This window comes from Platalea leucorodia (genome assembly GCF_965183815.1).
Source record: "Platalea leucorodia genome assembly, chromosome: 9".
Lineage (NCBI taxonomy): Eukaryota > Metazoa > Chordata > Aves > Pelecaniformes > Threskiornithidae > Platalea > Platalea leucorodia.
Window position 1 is genome coordinate 23238266 of NC_138831.1, and position 15796 is coordinate 23254061.

General features: G+C 39.9%; 1 protein-coding gene across 1 annotated transcript in view; it reads left to right on the forward strand.

Annotated features, from left to right (window-relative positions):
• Positions 1 to 6589: 6589 nt before the first annotated feature.
• SYN2 (synapsin II) overlaps positions 6590 to 15796 on the forward strand; it is a gene marked incomplete at both ends in the record, with an annotated part of 196575 nt that continues 187368 nt past the window's right edge. Inside the window, one exon of the mRNA XM_082321718.1 lies at positions 6590 to 6963. Coding sequence (XP_082177844.1) covers positions 6590 to 6963 — 374 coding nt within the window. The remainder of the gene's footprint in view (positions 6964 to 15796) is intronic.

Below are 15796 nucleotides of genomic sequence, written 5' to 3' on the forward strand. Positions count from 1 at the left end.
TGCAAAGGTAAAAGTCTAGTGTCTAATAAATTATGATTTATTAAATAAATTGTCATGGTTTTTCTACATAAGATTTAATGGACTGCTGAGCACAGAGTATGTATAACACAGCACTCAATTCTTTTTTCTTCTTTTCAAGAATGCTGTATGGTTTCAAATTTAAGGAAATACTGCTATAGGGTCTTTGGCTTCTGTACTGACAAGAAGACGAAATGCGCCTTTTGACACAAGTTAGATCAGTTCAGTCACTGAGCACTTTAGAGATGACAGCATTTCCTCCCATGCTCTTGCTAACCTTCCTTTGGGGTAACTGGGGTAGGGGAGAAGCTTCTGTCTAGGGGCCACAGAGGCTGAGTGGTTCTTAGCTGCTCTCCAGGGGCAGAAGCAGGAGCAGAGGAGGCTGCTTTTTACTACCTCCTTACATACTGTTACAGCCATCAGCTCCTCTCTGTGAATGCTAGAAGATTAGTACAGCGTACTTCTTGCCAGTACAGAATGGTTTGAATTGGTATGCTTATGAAATGTGAAATTACTTAAGGCCAGATAAGTATTTGCTAAACTGACATAAATAAAACACAGAGGGCCCTTATGTCTTAATACATTTACTTAACAATTTTGCATAGCGCCCTGCAAATATTTTCAGTTAGCATTTCAAGTTCCTGTTATGTTTTTTGTGAACTTTTTGTAAATTGAAAGTCAAATTTCCCAACATGATTCAAAACATATGTAGGTAGGCATATCAGAAGAAAATTATATTAATACCAAGGGTAAGAAAAACATAGACGTTCAAATGACCATCTGACAAAAAAAAAAAAAAAATTCTGGTTAATTTTTGGTTTTTGTTAATGATGTTCATAAATCAAAACATGAGAGCCTAGATTTGGGAAAGGAAGATCAAGCTGATTTTGTGTCCTTTCTAAAGCAATAACTGAGGCAGTTACTCCCTGGTGTGCTTATTTCTGTCACATCTTCATACGGTTTAACTGTATTTCTGCCACCTTGGACAACAAAATGCAAGGAATATCAGAAATAGAAAGTTGACCTGTTTTTGCTTCAGGGACATTGTAACAGCTGGAGTTCTGGGAGAATTCAGTGAAGCTGTCTAATGAAACTAAGTGAAAGTGTGGGATTGCTGGAATAGGGTGACAGACACTTCTGAGAGATGTTGCTATGATGTGTTTGGAAAATTGCAAATTGGAAAATTGGATATATGTTTGATATAAATAATACCAATGTTAGAATACAGAAATGGACCAGCTTTTTAAGAAATGCATCACAGGTGAAATATGAATTTCAATATTCAAAAACAAGTAACATTTCACGAATTCAGCAGATCTATATCCATACAAACATTTCTCTCACACTAACAGAGCATTGACACAAGTGACTCCATTAGTGTTCATGAAGTCTTAGACTAATGTGACTACTGTAGCTATCCTACTAGTTAGTATGTGTCTTTTAAGGGAGAAAAATATTTTAAAAATCAGCTACAAATAAAACATGGAAAAGGGTGTACAGTAGTATTATCAACATTAAGTCCATTTAGTGACTCAGAGAGATATGTCATTAAAGATGGGTGACATATTGTATGTCACCTTTATACACTGCATACAACATACTTGGCATATAGCAAACATCCACTTCAGCCCATGTTTCTGTTGTATTTTCTTTATACATATGTATTTTCTTTATCTCTGTTACAAACAAGTGTCATATTTCTATGGAGTTTGTAAGAAATTTTTTTATGACCTACTAGCATGGGTTTAAATAAATTATGAGGCTTTTAAAAAGCCTCGTAATGCTGATCTCTGCGAGGATTGCCAGGTGATACGCTACAGTCCAGAAGAGTGCTTTCTGTGTATGACTTATTTTCAGCACAGAGATTCTGTTTAGCATTTATCGTGAAAACAAGCCTAAGTGCCTGCTATTCCAGACTCGGTTACACTGTCATCTGCCAACAATGTTCTTTCCCCTCAGTCCTGGCTTGTTCCCATTTTCGGCAGGTGAGTGGTTGGGAAACGTGCAAATTCCTTTTCTGAGGGAACAGCTGTCACCATGGACAGCACCCTCGCACTGCCCCCGGCACCGGCAGCCGCTTTCCTCCTCCTTTCAAACTGAGCTGGGTACGCAGACCTGAACATAACACTTAACTGAAAGCAGGGCAGGAATGGATATGCATGAAACACAACTCACTCAAATAATGGAATGGTTTTTCTAAGGATGCGATGTGTAGAAGTCCATGTGGCTTAGAACATGTATTAGCACATAAAATGCAAAGAAAATGCTTCCCTGGATTCTTTCCATTCCTGTTCTCTATTACTGTACGCGTAGTATAACGTACAGCATAGTGGCTAAGATTAGTCATTTTTTCTCCATTAAATGTCATTATATTTTTGTAGACTTGCATATTTTTGTAGATGAACAGCTGATAACATCAGATGTTAAGTAGTTTTCATTTAAAATGTATTAGATTCAATCTGCTCAAGTGATAGGTATCGCCAATTTCTAGCACGTATAACTTGACTCTTTCATTTCCACCACATACTTTTACCTGAAAGTTACTTCTCTAAAATGCTAATATAATTTTAAGAGGCATTTGACCAGCCTAAAGTTTAGTTTTATATTATAATAGCAAAAGAATACGAAATCAAATCATACTGGCCCTAACCTGCCTGTAAATTTCTTTTATTAGTATCTTTTTTTAACATGAACCCTTCTGTAGTTGTTTCTGTGTTAATACCGGTATGTAGATGTGATAAGCCATTATAAAGTGTACTAGTTAGGATGCTTCATCCTTTCTCTTTTTTCCCCTCTCATTTTGCCAACACAACTAAGCCCCAGTAATTTGATCTTTTTTTTCTTTTTTTTTTTTTTTTTTTTTTTTTTTTTTTTTTTTTTTTGCATTGTGATTTCAATGTTAGGAAACAAAACTGGATTTAAAATTTCTATTGTACTCTCTGCTTTGATATTGACTCTTTTTGTTGTTTAACATACCAGTGATTCAGTATTCTCACTTCCTAATAGACATAATCATGTTGAATTATCTCACAAATGTATTGTGAGGTGTTCAAGTATATCATGAATAGTAGGTTGGATAAAAAGGGCTGCTAGTTCTTTGTCAGGCACAGTTTTATGTACTATTAAATTTAGCAAGCTCCCTGTAATACTCTATTGATACTCTTTGAACAAAGTTTTCCATTTACAGTAAAAACAATGCTACCTGAAGAACTCTGCTTTTTGTTTTGTTCTGAACTAAGGACCAAACTTGGTTGGTTTGGTTGGTCAAACCAACTTTGAGACTTTGACCAAATTCAGTTGCCTCAGTGCAGTTTTGGATTTATAAGGTTGCTACAATACGCTACAGGATATTTTAGAAAACCTCTGAAGTCTAGCACTTGAGGATGATTAACTGATATTTTTTTAAATTTCAGTCAGCATAGTGGTAATGTAAAGAAGTAAAAAAAAAAAAAACCAAAACCACTAAAAAAAAACAAGTACAAATTTCTGAGAAGATGCTCATAGAGAGGGGACAGTGCATACGAAGTAAATAAAGTGTGTAAACGAGGAAATACCTTCTATTCTAGCATTCTACATAGCCGTAGCATCTTCTGAGTGCATATGGTAGGTGAACAAGGCTTCTGCTACTTATCCAAACATCTAACAGTTCATGAAACCATAAAAGGCAACTTATCAGAGAGTCTGTTGGCCACGATTACAATTAGAATCAGTCTGTATAATCTTAAAGTAATTACTTGGCTGCACTGAGAGTATACAAGAAAGTACTATGGATATGCATCGGATTTCATCAATCAGAGAACAAAAGTTTTCCACACAAATATGTTAAGGATAGATCTTGCATCACTGAAATTTGAGCAGCCTAACCACTCTGTTTAATCATTTTTTATTTTGTTTTATAGTAATGGATCCTGACATTCAAATTTCTCCCTATCATTTCTGTTTCCTACATTTATCTTGCCTCCATAACAAAGAGCACAGCTGACACTGAAGATAGATTTCAGCCCTGTAATAGGGACCTGGTTAACACTTTTGTTAATGTGCACAGAAAAAACGTAATACAGATCATTCTGCTGTGCTTAATTTGGCTCTGCAAGACTGACTGATTTTTGTCAGTAAAATAAGCAGGTTCTGAGTACATACAGGAAGCCGTCTGTCCAAAGGGAGGGCATTTTCATACAAGCACCCTTCAATCTAGAACAGTAATTTTAAAAATGTCTAAATATAATTATTCAGTATCAGACTAGTTAAGAGTGTTTTTCAGTAATCTGTTTACAGGAAAGTGAAACAGTTTATATTGTATAAAAACTCATCTTTTGAAAAGTATAAGCAGTCCCTTTTTCTTTACTTTGGCCTCCTGCTTTTTAGATGAGAAGGGAGGGGGGGATTGTTGATATAACTATTCAGGCGAGGATGAATGAAACAATTCTTCAGTCTTGTGATTTTTATCACCCTTGCACGTGTAATATCGGTGGAAATGGTACATATGCACTTGCCAATGTGAGGTGCAATATTCTACCTCTGTCTGCAAGTGACTTGCTTTCGTTTCAAGTGTTGTAGGTGATTTAACTTGAGTTATTGCGCTTACATACAAGCTTTTTAGGAATACCAATAGCCCCAAGGTATCTTAACACTACTGAGAGAAAATTATTCTCTCTAGATCCCACTAGACCTAAATTTGTCTAGATATAAGACATCTAGATATAGCAGTTCCACAGCTTCTCTGGCAGCACAAGCCATGGATTGGTGAAATGACAGGAACATTCTAACTGCAGTTGTAGCTCAGGATTGTCCCACTTGTTTAAATTTTCTGTGCCCTTAATGAAAAAAGCTGTATCTGTACATGGCCTATGTTATGACTCGGCAGAGTGAAGACTTGCCCCCAGTTTGTCTATGGTGTTTAAAATGTAAGCATCTTCTAATAGCCTTGATGTTTTATTTAATTTTCTGTCACGATATAATACGCGAACATTTCTAAATTCAGTGATTCGTTGAAGAATTCTATGCAGTTCTACCTTTGAACACGTAAACTTTAAACTGTGAAAGTTAGCATCAAAAAAGCTTTATCAAGTCTCTAACTTTAAAAAAAATTACTGCATGAATTTACTGTGTATGATCTTAGAGCACCTGCTACATGCAGTATGGCCCGTAGAGGTGAATTGCAAAGTGATTTGCGGTTATGTGTATCCTGGATAAATGTCTACATCACACAATAAAGGCCGAGTATGTATTTTGTGTTAAAACACATAGTGATTGTCCCAAAACTCAGGGGAAAGAGGATCTGAATTACTCTTAAAGAAAGCTGACACTTTTTAAGATATGAAAATGTGCCCATAATTTCCCTTGACAATGTAAAATTGCCTGATGATACACAGCACTTCACCTTCGTTAAACTGTTTTGGGTTTTTTTTAACTAAAAAAAGAACAACCCCCACCACTGTTTATTAGTAAGAGGTTTCATTAATGTTTTGGGGGGTGTAAGTGTGGCAATGCCTGTGCCTCCTCACGGATGCAGCACAGCTTCGAGCTGGCGTCTGCTGTTGCTCCCCTCGCATCGCTGCAGCGGTTACGCTGAGGGCAGCTGCCGGAACAGACGATTCTCAGGGTGGAACATGTCATAAATATTTTTCAAATTGCTGCTGTTCCTAGCAGAGTGATTTGAGCCAATACAGGGCTGTTCCCAGCAGTTTTTTCCTCTTCAACTTCATGGCAATGCCATCCGTTGTTGCACTGATAAGCACTGAATACAACCATAAATAGCTCCGCTCTGAGGCCTGCTTATGCTGCTGTTCCATGCCCCGTGTTATTTGTTGACAAATTAAGGCATTTAGTATCTAGGCTAGAAATAAAACTTAATTCATACTTGTAATTGACGCTGAGGCCCGCACAGCCTCGTTCCCTGACACTTGGGCCTCCATGTTGCCGGTGGCAGGTGCCATCCGCAGCTGCCCTCTGCATTTGCGGTGCACGGTTACTGAGCCAGCAGTTGCTCGGCGCTGTCACAGCGTTACTGCGGGTTTTTCCCTCAGAAAAGCCGCTGCCCGGGGCCGGTCGCTCAGACTGCAACCACCGCCCCGTCAGCCTCCAGCGCCGCACGGCCCCAGGCGCTGGGGTCGAAGGCGCCGCAGGCGAGGCCGGTTTGAAGCCCCGCTCGCTGTGCCGCTGCCCTTCGCCCTATTTCCTACCGCCGGGGGAGCGGCGGGGCCCGGCCCCCACGCCAGCGCCGGGCCGGGGCCGGCTCCTTCCTTCCCGGCCCCGGGGGCTAGGGCCGGGCCGGGCCGGGCCGGGCCGGGCCGGGCGGGGCGGGAGCGCGGCCCTCCGCATCCTCACGGCGCGGCGCCGCCCGCGGCCGCCACCTACAGACGGGCGGGAGCGGCAGGCGCGCGCGAGCCGCCGCTGGCTGCGCTGCTGAGGTGGAGGCAGCGCCTCCCGCCCGGGCCGGCAGTGAGGCTGCGACCGAGCCCGCCTGCGGATCGCAGAGCCCGCCGCGGCGCCCGCCGCCCGCCCTCCCGCCCGGCTCCGCGCCCTCCTCCCGCTCACTCGCCAGAGCCTCGCCTTTCTCTCGCCCGGCCAGATGATGAACTTTCTGCGGCGCAGGCTCTCGGACAGCAGCTTCATCGCCAACCTGCCCAATGGCTACATGACCGACCTGCAGCGGCCGGAGCCGCAGCAGCCGCCGCCGCCGCCTCCCTCAGCCTCCTCGGCCCCTGCCTCTGCCTCACCGGCTGCGGAGCGCCGGCAGCCGCCGCAGCCGGCGCCCCCCCAGCAGCAGCAGCCGCCGCCGCCGCAGCAGCAGTCAACGGGCAGCAGCTTCTTCAGCTCCCTCTCCAACGCCGTGAAGCAGACGGCGGCCTCGGCCGGTCTGGTGGATCCCTCCTCCGCCGTCTCCTCGGCTGCCGGCAGAAAGTTCAAGCTGCTCCTGGTCATCGACGAGCCGCACACGGACTGGTAGGTGCCCCCGCGCCTCTGCATGCCCCTCTGCGCCCTCCTCCTCCTCCTTCCCGCCCGACCTTCCCTTCCCTCACACTGTGGTCCCTTTCCCCGCGGGCCCCGTCTCCGCTCAGCGGCCGCTGTCCCCTCTCCGGCCGATGTGGGCTCACCTGGGGGCGGCCAGGCGCGCCTCGGGCCCCGGGGGGTGAGGCTCCCCGGCGCGGCGGGCTGGGGCCGGGGCTGGGGAAGGCGGCGGGGGGCGGCCGGGCCGTGCCTTCCCGCCGCCCGGCCTCGCTGAGGCGGCAGCCGCGGGGCTGAAGCGAAGCGTTACGGACTGGAAGATGGAGCAAAAACCAGCAACCCCTGGAGCGCCTGACTGGGAATGAAAGCCGTTTTCCATCCAAACACTAAATAAAACATATTTGCCGCCCTGAAAAAGCATATCCTGTGTTCTTTAGCGAAATAAAGAACTCCTGTATAGGTGCAGGTAGGATTTAGGTGTCTTAGGCACGAATTTCTGTTTTGAACTACGTGTGGTTGTAGCGTTACGTGTGTTAATTCATATTTATGAGCGGGCTTGTTTTCATGCAGATCCCGCTGCTTCTGTTGCAGCGTCTGAAATGCGTGTTTGGGTGAAGGTCCTTCAGGGTATCGAGGACTAGCCCTCAGTTTTACCTTAGCCGTGTGAATTTGTGCGATTAGCTTAATTAACTTCGCAGGTTTTGTTCAGGATGAGTGTTTTGCTTCCACTCTCATAATCATAAAAAATGTGGGATTTACAAAACAAAACTTGTACGTCAACTCCTTTCTTCTTGTGCCTGGCTGCTACCAGCAGGAGAGGTTATAGCTTTTTCAGACCTGTTTATCACGTATGACTCTGGTGGATGCTGTATTTTATAGGAAGGATGTATACCTATTAATCGTTCACTAACTTGTTCCCCTATAACGTGTGTTTACATGTCAAGCTATGAATCGTCTCATTTACTGTTGCTAATTACAGCATATAGGGTCTTAAGAGTGCCTTAAAATAATACCAAGTAAAACAACTGTGTTTTTATAACACTGACATCATTCAGTAATGGATTGTGGGTTTGTGATTTTATTATCAGCTTCTCAAATTTATAGCCTTGCTGTCTAGATGGACTTGTACAGTTCTATGATTTGATACAATTTTCTTTAAAATGGTACTTTAATAAAATACTTGAAACAAAAATATAAGCCTTTATCTATAGCAAATGTGTTATTAATGTTAAGATAACGTTACCTGTTACATTTTTTGTTTTTTTTTTCTTCTGTGTTTGGTTTTGTGTGTTTTTTTTTTTTTTTTTTTTTTTTAGAAAAAAAAAGGTCATTGTATCTGCCGGACTAAGACAGCCTCTGTACCTACGTCATGGAGATGCATCCATGGACACTGCTTACTGCCTTGCAGATACATCTGTTTATTTAAAATTCTATGGTGCACAAATTTTTTCTTGGTAAATTAAATAACTGTATATGTTCATAAAGTTTGGTTTTGGTAGAATTTTTCTATACCTACTGAAGCCATCCTGTGTATTATAAACATGGCATGTTTTATATACTTGATAAATGCACCCCAAATTAACACAATCTGTCAGCAATAACAAAGCTTTTAAATCTCTGCATGGTGATTGCCACCAACAGCATTCCAGGTGGGAGACTAGATGCAGCCACAGATATACACAAGGTTACTCATGCCTGCTTGCTTCTTTTTTTTTTTTTTTTTTTTTTTTTTTTTAAATTTCTCATAGTATGTGACATGGATATGTAGTAGTTCTAGAAAGAACAGTTTGTTGTTGTACTGGCTCTTTCCCCTCCATAAAGCTAATAATTTTGTAACCAAAGATTTGAAAATAAATTTTGAAAAATATATGTGTGTATTCTGATAATACATGCAGAAAAGTTTATTCCATACCTTTGGAAGTATGGATATCCATATTGACATGTATTGAACTGCTGTAGAATTTGACTATATGGGCTAAAATGGAATATGAATGATAATTTGAAAAAAAAAAAAATTGGAAGTTCGGAACTGGCAATAGATGAATTTCAATAGTCTGATGACCACCACACTAGTTGCCCTGCCTGGTGTGATGCATTGACATACAGCTCAGCAAGACGAGGTTATATACAGCTGCTGTCATGTGATACACTAAACAAACCTGTCAATAACAAGAAAAACAGTACCAAATACATCCCTTGGAGTCTCCTAAGAAACAATTTCAGTTGATTTGTGTTAATCCTGAGAGGAAGATCATATGCTGGGCGTTTGTTTTCGTAATGTTTTGCGCTGCACTGTGTTTGTCTTAAATTGGAAATGTATGTACTGCTTTTGGATTGCAGTTTCAATAGAAATAAAAGAATTTCAGTCTGGATCACACTGAAATCCTACTAATTCAGTATCCTCTTTTTAGCGAGGGCCAGAGGAAGCACTAAGCACCTTCTTCTGTCAGCAAAGGATATTGCCTCTTACCTCTAGCATCAGAAGGACATTTTGTTTCTAATATATTTTATTTCTATTAGAGATTGACTCATACTTGAAGTCTGAGATTAGTAACCCAACATTATTATTGTCACTAATGGAATCATATGGGATGTTCTACATATAAATAAATGCTCAGTTGTTGCTTGCATTTTTTTAATCTTGATCTCGGTGACTTCTTTTATCATTTTCTTGCCTTAAGAAGTTTGTTCTACTACAAGTTTTGAAATTCTCCTTTTGAGTTTCTTTACTTTTATGGCATAGGCTAGGGGAAAAATGGGAGAATTAACTTATCTGTACTAATTTGTATGTTTTTACTGTGTTACATTATCTGGCTTCTTAAGGAAAGAGAGCAAATGTGGATGCGGTGCTTAGGGACATGGTTTAGAGATAGACCAGGCAGTTAGGTTAACAGGTTGGACCTGATGATCTCAGAGGTCCTTTCCAATCTTAATGATTCTATGATCATGTCAAACCATCCTCCTTTCTCCAGTAACACTCTCAATCAAAGATGTGTTAGTGCTGTGAAAGACAATTCTTTCCCTACAGGTTCTTTGGAAACTTGCAGCTACAGAGATGAGAGAGACCTCTAAGGGCTTCTGCTAAAGGCAGGACTACTGGCTTCTACTAAAGGCAGGTTTCCTATACATGCCTCAGTGGCAAGTGTAAGAAAAAAATGAGGACAGACTTGTAGTCAACTGCCAGAGACAAATCCATGACAAGCAGTTTTCGTTGGTTCTGGTTCTCATGGAATACTTTCTCTTAGTCACTTCATACAATAAATGATCCTTTGGTCCAAAGGTCAAAGCAAATAGGTAGTGATCATTTTCACCAATTATCTTTGAAACCTTCTGTCGTTCTAGAGTATCACCATAAGGAAGGGGTGACCTGTAATGCAAACACTCCTTCAAATGGAGCCGTACTATTAATTTATCTAAAGGCATTGAAAAAGCTAATTTTATCTTCTGGTGTATTCTTTATGCATTTTAATGTCATGTTCTTTTCATCTGCAGCTGCATACTGAACAGACATTTCCAATACCTTCACTGATGTCCAGAACCCTTTTCTGAGTTAATGCATCTAGTTGAGAACCTTACAAAGTATTTAGAGATGTAGTGGAAAAGTGTCTGATTCACAGACGCTTCATGGATCTGTTGGGGAGGGGAAAGCTTCAAGAACCAATTGTGACGTCTAATAATGATTTTATGTAATAGACTTCAATGATTGTTTTACAGCTTTAGGTATCTTTGTTGATATCTTCACAGATGGAGGAAACTAAGAACTAAAATAATTTTTTCAAGGTCATCTAAGAGGCTAGTGACAGAGCTAAATTAAAACCTAGGCAGCTTGCTTAACCTTTCCTTTTAATTCTCCTTTCCTAGCTACTGGTCTGCATTAAGTGCCCAAAATTTTCAGCCAGATAAGTTTATTTTAAAATGTATTTAACTTCCTCAGAAAATAACCATTTTGTTCTCTATACAAAATGTACTGAATATTCAATGCTGAACAAGCAATTGATTAGAGGCCATACATCAGTGGCAAGGTGCCAAAATGCTGTGTATGTAGATTATTATCTTTATTAAAAGCTTATGTGCAATATTTAGAAAGCTGTTTCAATATTGAAAACTAATTATTGCTTTGTCTGTCTTGTGCTTTAAAGCTTGAATATAAGACTCGTTGGCAGTAGTGATGAAACTATAAAAAGAATCAAGTGGAAAAATTTTGTTCTTGTATTTTTAAGCATGAATCTTGTTATAAGTATCAGTATCTTTTTTTCACAGAGAATTATGCGTTTCTTCTAATGTTTACTGCCTTAGTAGTTAGTCATCTTGTGATAGGCTCAAGAGGTAATTTTGAAATGGCTGGGACAAATGCTATATGAAGAGCAAACTTTCTATTTTAAAATTACTGAGTCATTTATGGGCAAACATTGCTCATCATAAATGTTTTTAATATGAACACTATTGTCATAGTACAGAAGAACACTGGTTTATGATATAAAAATTTACTGAAGTGAGCAGAATGGGTTTCTTGGTTTTTTTTTTTTTTTGCATTTACTGGAAGGTGGAAAACAGTTTCAGTTAAAAATATGTGTGCAGTTATTTTATGTAGGGGTAACTACCAAACAACTTGCATATTCCAGCAAAAATACACTGCAGTTTTTCTGTTCAGGAGGGATGGTTCAATTGTGCATAACTAATTAGTATTTCCTAACTCCAGTTGAACTAGAATTCTAATTTATCTTCTTTGATAGTAATATGTTGATTTAGTAACTGCAGTATTTATTGCATTCAGGGTAAGTCTTTGGTTAGCAAGTTTTCCAATTTTAGGGGGTGTCACTTAGATTTTAGTAATGCATAAATGAGGGCAACTGCTTTGCCAGGGCTCGCTCTAGCCCCCTGGGATGACACTGTCTAGAAGGACAGTGTTCGTGCCAGCTGCCTGGCATTGCAAAGCACACTGCTACTAGTATAAAGCATAAAGCCACGATATAGAATGGGGAGGGAAACCCAGGGCATGGGCAACCGTGGAACTAGTAGTGATTGCACAGAGGGAGGAGAATTGAAAGGATCCCTTGGCACTCATTTAGGGGCTGCAGGGGAAAAGTTTTTGAAAGCAAGTTAAGGCAAGGGACAGCTGTGTTGCAGAGGTGTAAGGAGAATGATTTTTAGAAAGGTCTAAGCTCTTAAGACTGACCAAATGGCTAAATGTAGATATGTGCCTTCAGGCAATGAGTGTAAAGAAAAGGTAATCTTATCAATATATACATTTTATATAGGAATAGAAGATATGTAATGAATTACTAAATAATGATTAAGTTACTTAATTTTTTATTAATTTTAAGTGCTAATTAAGAACTGCTGTGCCTTTGCAACAAGAAACTCCTAATATTAAAGGAAAAACAACCTTGCCTTTGTAACGCTGTAATCTTTCAAAGAAGGCAACAAGTTCCTTAAAACCCTTGAAACTGAGCAAGAGTGATAAAGATTTTACTTTGGTTTCTCTTTAATTTTTGTTTCATCTGAAAACTTCACATTTTGAAATTATCTTTGTGAGAAGTTTCATCTGAATCTTCAAAAAAAATTTGGGTATGTTGCAGTCTAATTCTAGTTACGGTCTTTGGACTGAGTTCCTAGTACTCCAAAAAGGAGCTGGCAACCAAATTTTACATGAAGACAGTATGTGCTTAGACAGCTTCTTGCAACCAGGTAATTAGATCTGTACTACGTCCCAGCATGCACTGCAGTTTTCAACTCTGTATTAAGGGCTGTCCCATTTTTGCAATCAAAATCGCGTTGTGTTTATAATTATGTTTAAAGGAGAGATGCAGGCATAAGCAGGGGCTGCCGTGAGCACAAGGAACACGTCTCTCTGCTGGCTGGGAGGATACACTCAGGCACATGAATGAAACAACGTGCATTTCTGCAAAGCAAGGTAAAGTTTATTTTGAACTCTGTCTCCTCATCAAGTGTTGAGCAACTGAAGGGGTGGAAATATAGCTCACTGAGCTGTGTTACTTGTTCTTTGTCCATTTTTTTTAAATATTAAGTCCACACTGGGTGAGAACTTGAGGACATGCAGCTGAACTAACTGAAGTATGTAATGTAATGTGTTAAATCTGAATTTGTAGCATACAGCAGCCTCATGCAAGTTGTATTTCATGTCTGTTCTCTGAAATGGCCAGTTCTCTGATACAGTTCCGCACCAGACAATGTGTGTGCTAGTATTTTAAGATGATCTAAAGAAAAAATTGCAGAGGTTTTTTCTGTTTATCTACAGTTCTGTTGTGTAATACTTGGCTATATTAGTGTAAATAGCAAACCACAGTATGTGATAGAGAGTGCCTTTTTGACTAGATATTAAAAAAAAAACCAAACAAACTTTTTGTGGAAAATGCTTTGTCCTCCAGACTGTGTATTGCTTTGTCTAAGCAAGCTTTTACATGCTCTAATGTTATTTTAGGCAACTTAGTGTATATGAGATGCTGACTACAGGTTTGGACAGATTATATCTGGTGTCATCACCTGTCCCATCCTTGTCCCCCGTGCTCAGAATCCAAGTGAATCTTTTTTTTTTTCCCTCCTTTATCTCTGAAGAGACCACAGAAACTTCTCTGAAGCTTAACGAAACCTATAGTAACATGTCTAGTTGAATAGGTAATATTAAAAAAAAAAGTGTTTGCCAATGTTTTCTTCTAAAGTTTGCCTTAATGGAAAGGAAATGGAAAAATTGGCAAGGAAATAATTAATGAATTTTAGATAGGTGTATTTCAAAGTAATAAGACTGAAGCAAGAGATAAAGGGAATAACAAATTGCTTTGTAGACTTTAGACCTAAATGAAATAAGAAATTCTACTTACAATCTAGTCAGAATTTGATAATTATTTGCCAGTAGCAAGTTGTAATCTGTTGAAATAGGAACAGTATGAAACAAAAGGTTATTAAAAACTATATTATTAGTCTTCTTATTGTTCATCTTGAAAAAGTGTGTCTAGAGGACTTACTGTATTTTGAGCTGTGTCTGTTTTAAGTGGATGTTATTTGCAATCCTGTAAACACAATAGGACACTGCAAGACTGTACACATTTTTGTTAGAACCATGTTTCTCCAAAAGATTGATGCTAAATATTCTCATAGTATCAATATATTCTTAAAGTAGTGACTTCATTGTATGCTTTTTAGTACCTCGTTCTTAATAGTACCATGTGATAATCACCCACAGAAGTATTCATGTGCAATACCACATGATTTTATCACCTTTAGCTCTTCAGCCATTCTGCCCATTGTGAATGCTCTAGACTACAGAAATCTGTTTTTAATGTAATTGAAATTGATGATTTGGATTTTTATACATTTGTAGTTAAGATACGCTGCAATCTGCATTAAAAATGTGGTAAGACTTTAGTGAAAATATGTGTTTGAGTATAAACTTGTGTCTGAAGAAGAGAACAACAAATACAGGAAGTCAGATTTGGATGTAGAACCTCTACAGAAGGATTCTGGACCTGGTTGGATGAATGCAGCAGCAAAGGGTAATTACGTGTAGGTGGAAAAGTTGCAAAGAATGAAAAAGAGTAAATTGGCAAAGAAAGCTATGTCATAGATGACAAAAAGTGAAGGAACAAATTATGAAGTAAATGTTACCTGGAATAATGATAGTGCTTCCAAGGATGAGGCAACATTGTGGAGTGAAAAAAAATGTGTAATGAGGTGATAAGACTTTACAGACGCCATGGCTGCAAGGACAGTGTCATACCTTGGTCTAGAATGCAAAATGCTTGCTTGATTGCACTGCTGCTTTTGCTAATTAAACAGCTTTATCTGAACTGAGTCAAACTTAACTTCTCAGAGGAAAGCTACTGTGCTTTTAGAGAGCCAGCTGGAGGAGAGTAATGATGGGTATTCATGGTAACATGAACTGTAGACTAGTTCAAGCTTTTGCAAAAAGTGGAAATACTTTGTCAATTTTACAATGCCCATTTTTACCACTAGTGTGTCCCTACCTGGCTGAAACAGAAATATTAATGAACTCTTGTTGACAAATACACTGATTCCTAACAAAAAGTTGGTGACTAAGGTCAAATCCTTGTTTATATATTTGCAAGCAAAAGTGATAGAAATGTTTAATTCAGAAGACACCAAATCTTAAATCTGAAGAGGCTGTTTCTGGTTTTCCTACAGACCTGCAGTGTCTGAAGCAGAACAGGGCTGGCCCTCAGCTGTAGCTAAGTCTGGGTGGGTTTTGCTTCGGCTGTGTCAGGCAGTAGTGTGGGATGTCTAGGGCTTGTGCTGTGATTGTGGCTGCCCATCAGTAAGCAAGCTGGCAGGGCAACGTAGCTGATCAGGGCTGCCAGAGTATACCTGCTTACTCTACTCCTTTTTGAATTGCAAATGTTGGTGGGATTCCTTTAATTAATGGATTGGTCCCGTAGACAGTGCTGAAGAACATGGAACTTCAGGTTTTGAAGAACCTTTCTATTTTTTCTGCATGCTGCAGGTATCTCTGTCCTTCTTCCTGTGTATCTGTGATTGCAGTAGGTAGAACACACATGGGATGTCACAACGTTGTTGCATAAGTGCAGCTAGGAAGGAGTGTGAACAATGTTCTCTTAATTATTTTCACCTCTGAACACCTGTGTTTGCTCAGTCTCAGCCCATTTTTTGTAAGTTACTGTGACCTCCTTATATGAGAGGTAGGGGTAGGAGAATAGCAGTTCTTTCCTCCCTCTGGAAATTAGGGACTTAGTCCCAGCTTGTGCAGATAGAGGCATAAATGTACTTTCCCTATTTTCATAAAAAAAAAAAAAAAAAAAAGACAACCCAAAAAAACCAAACCCAAACCAACAAAACA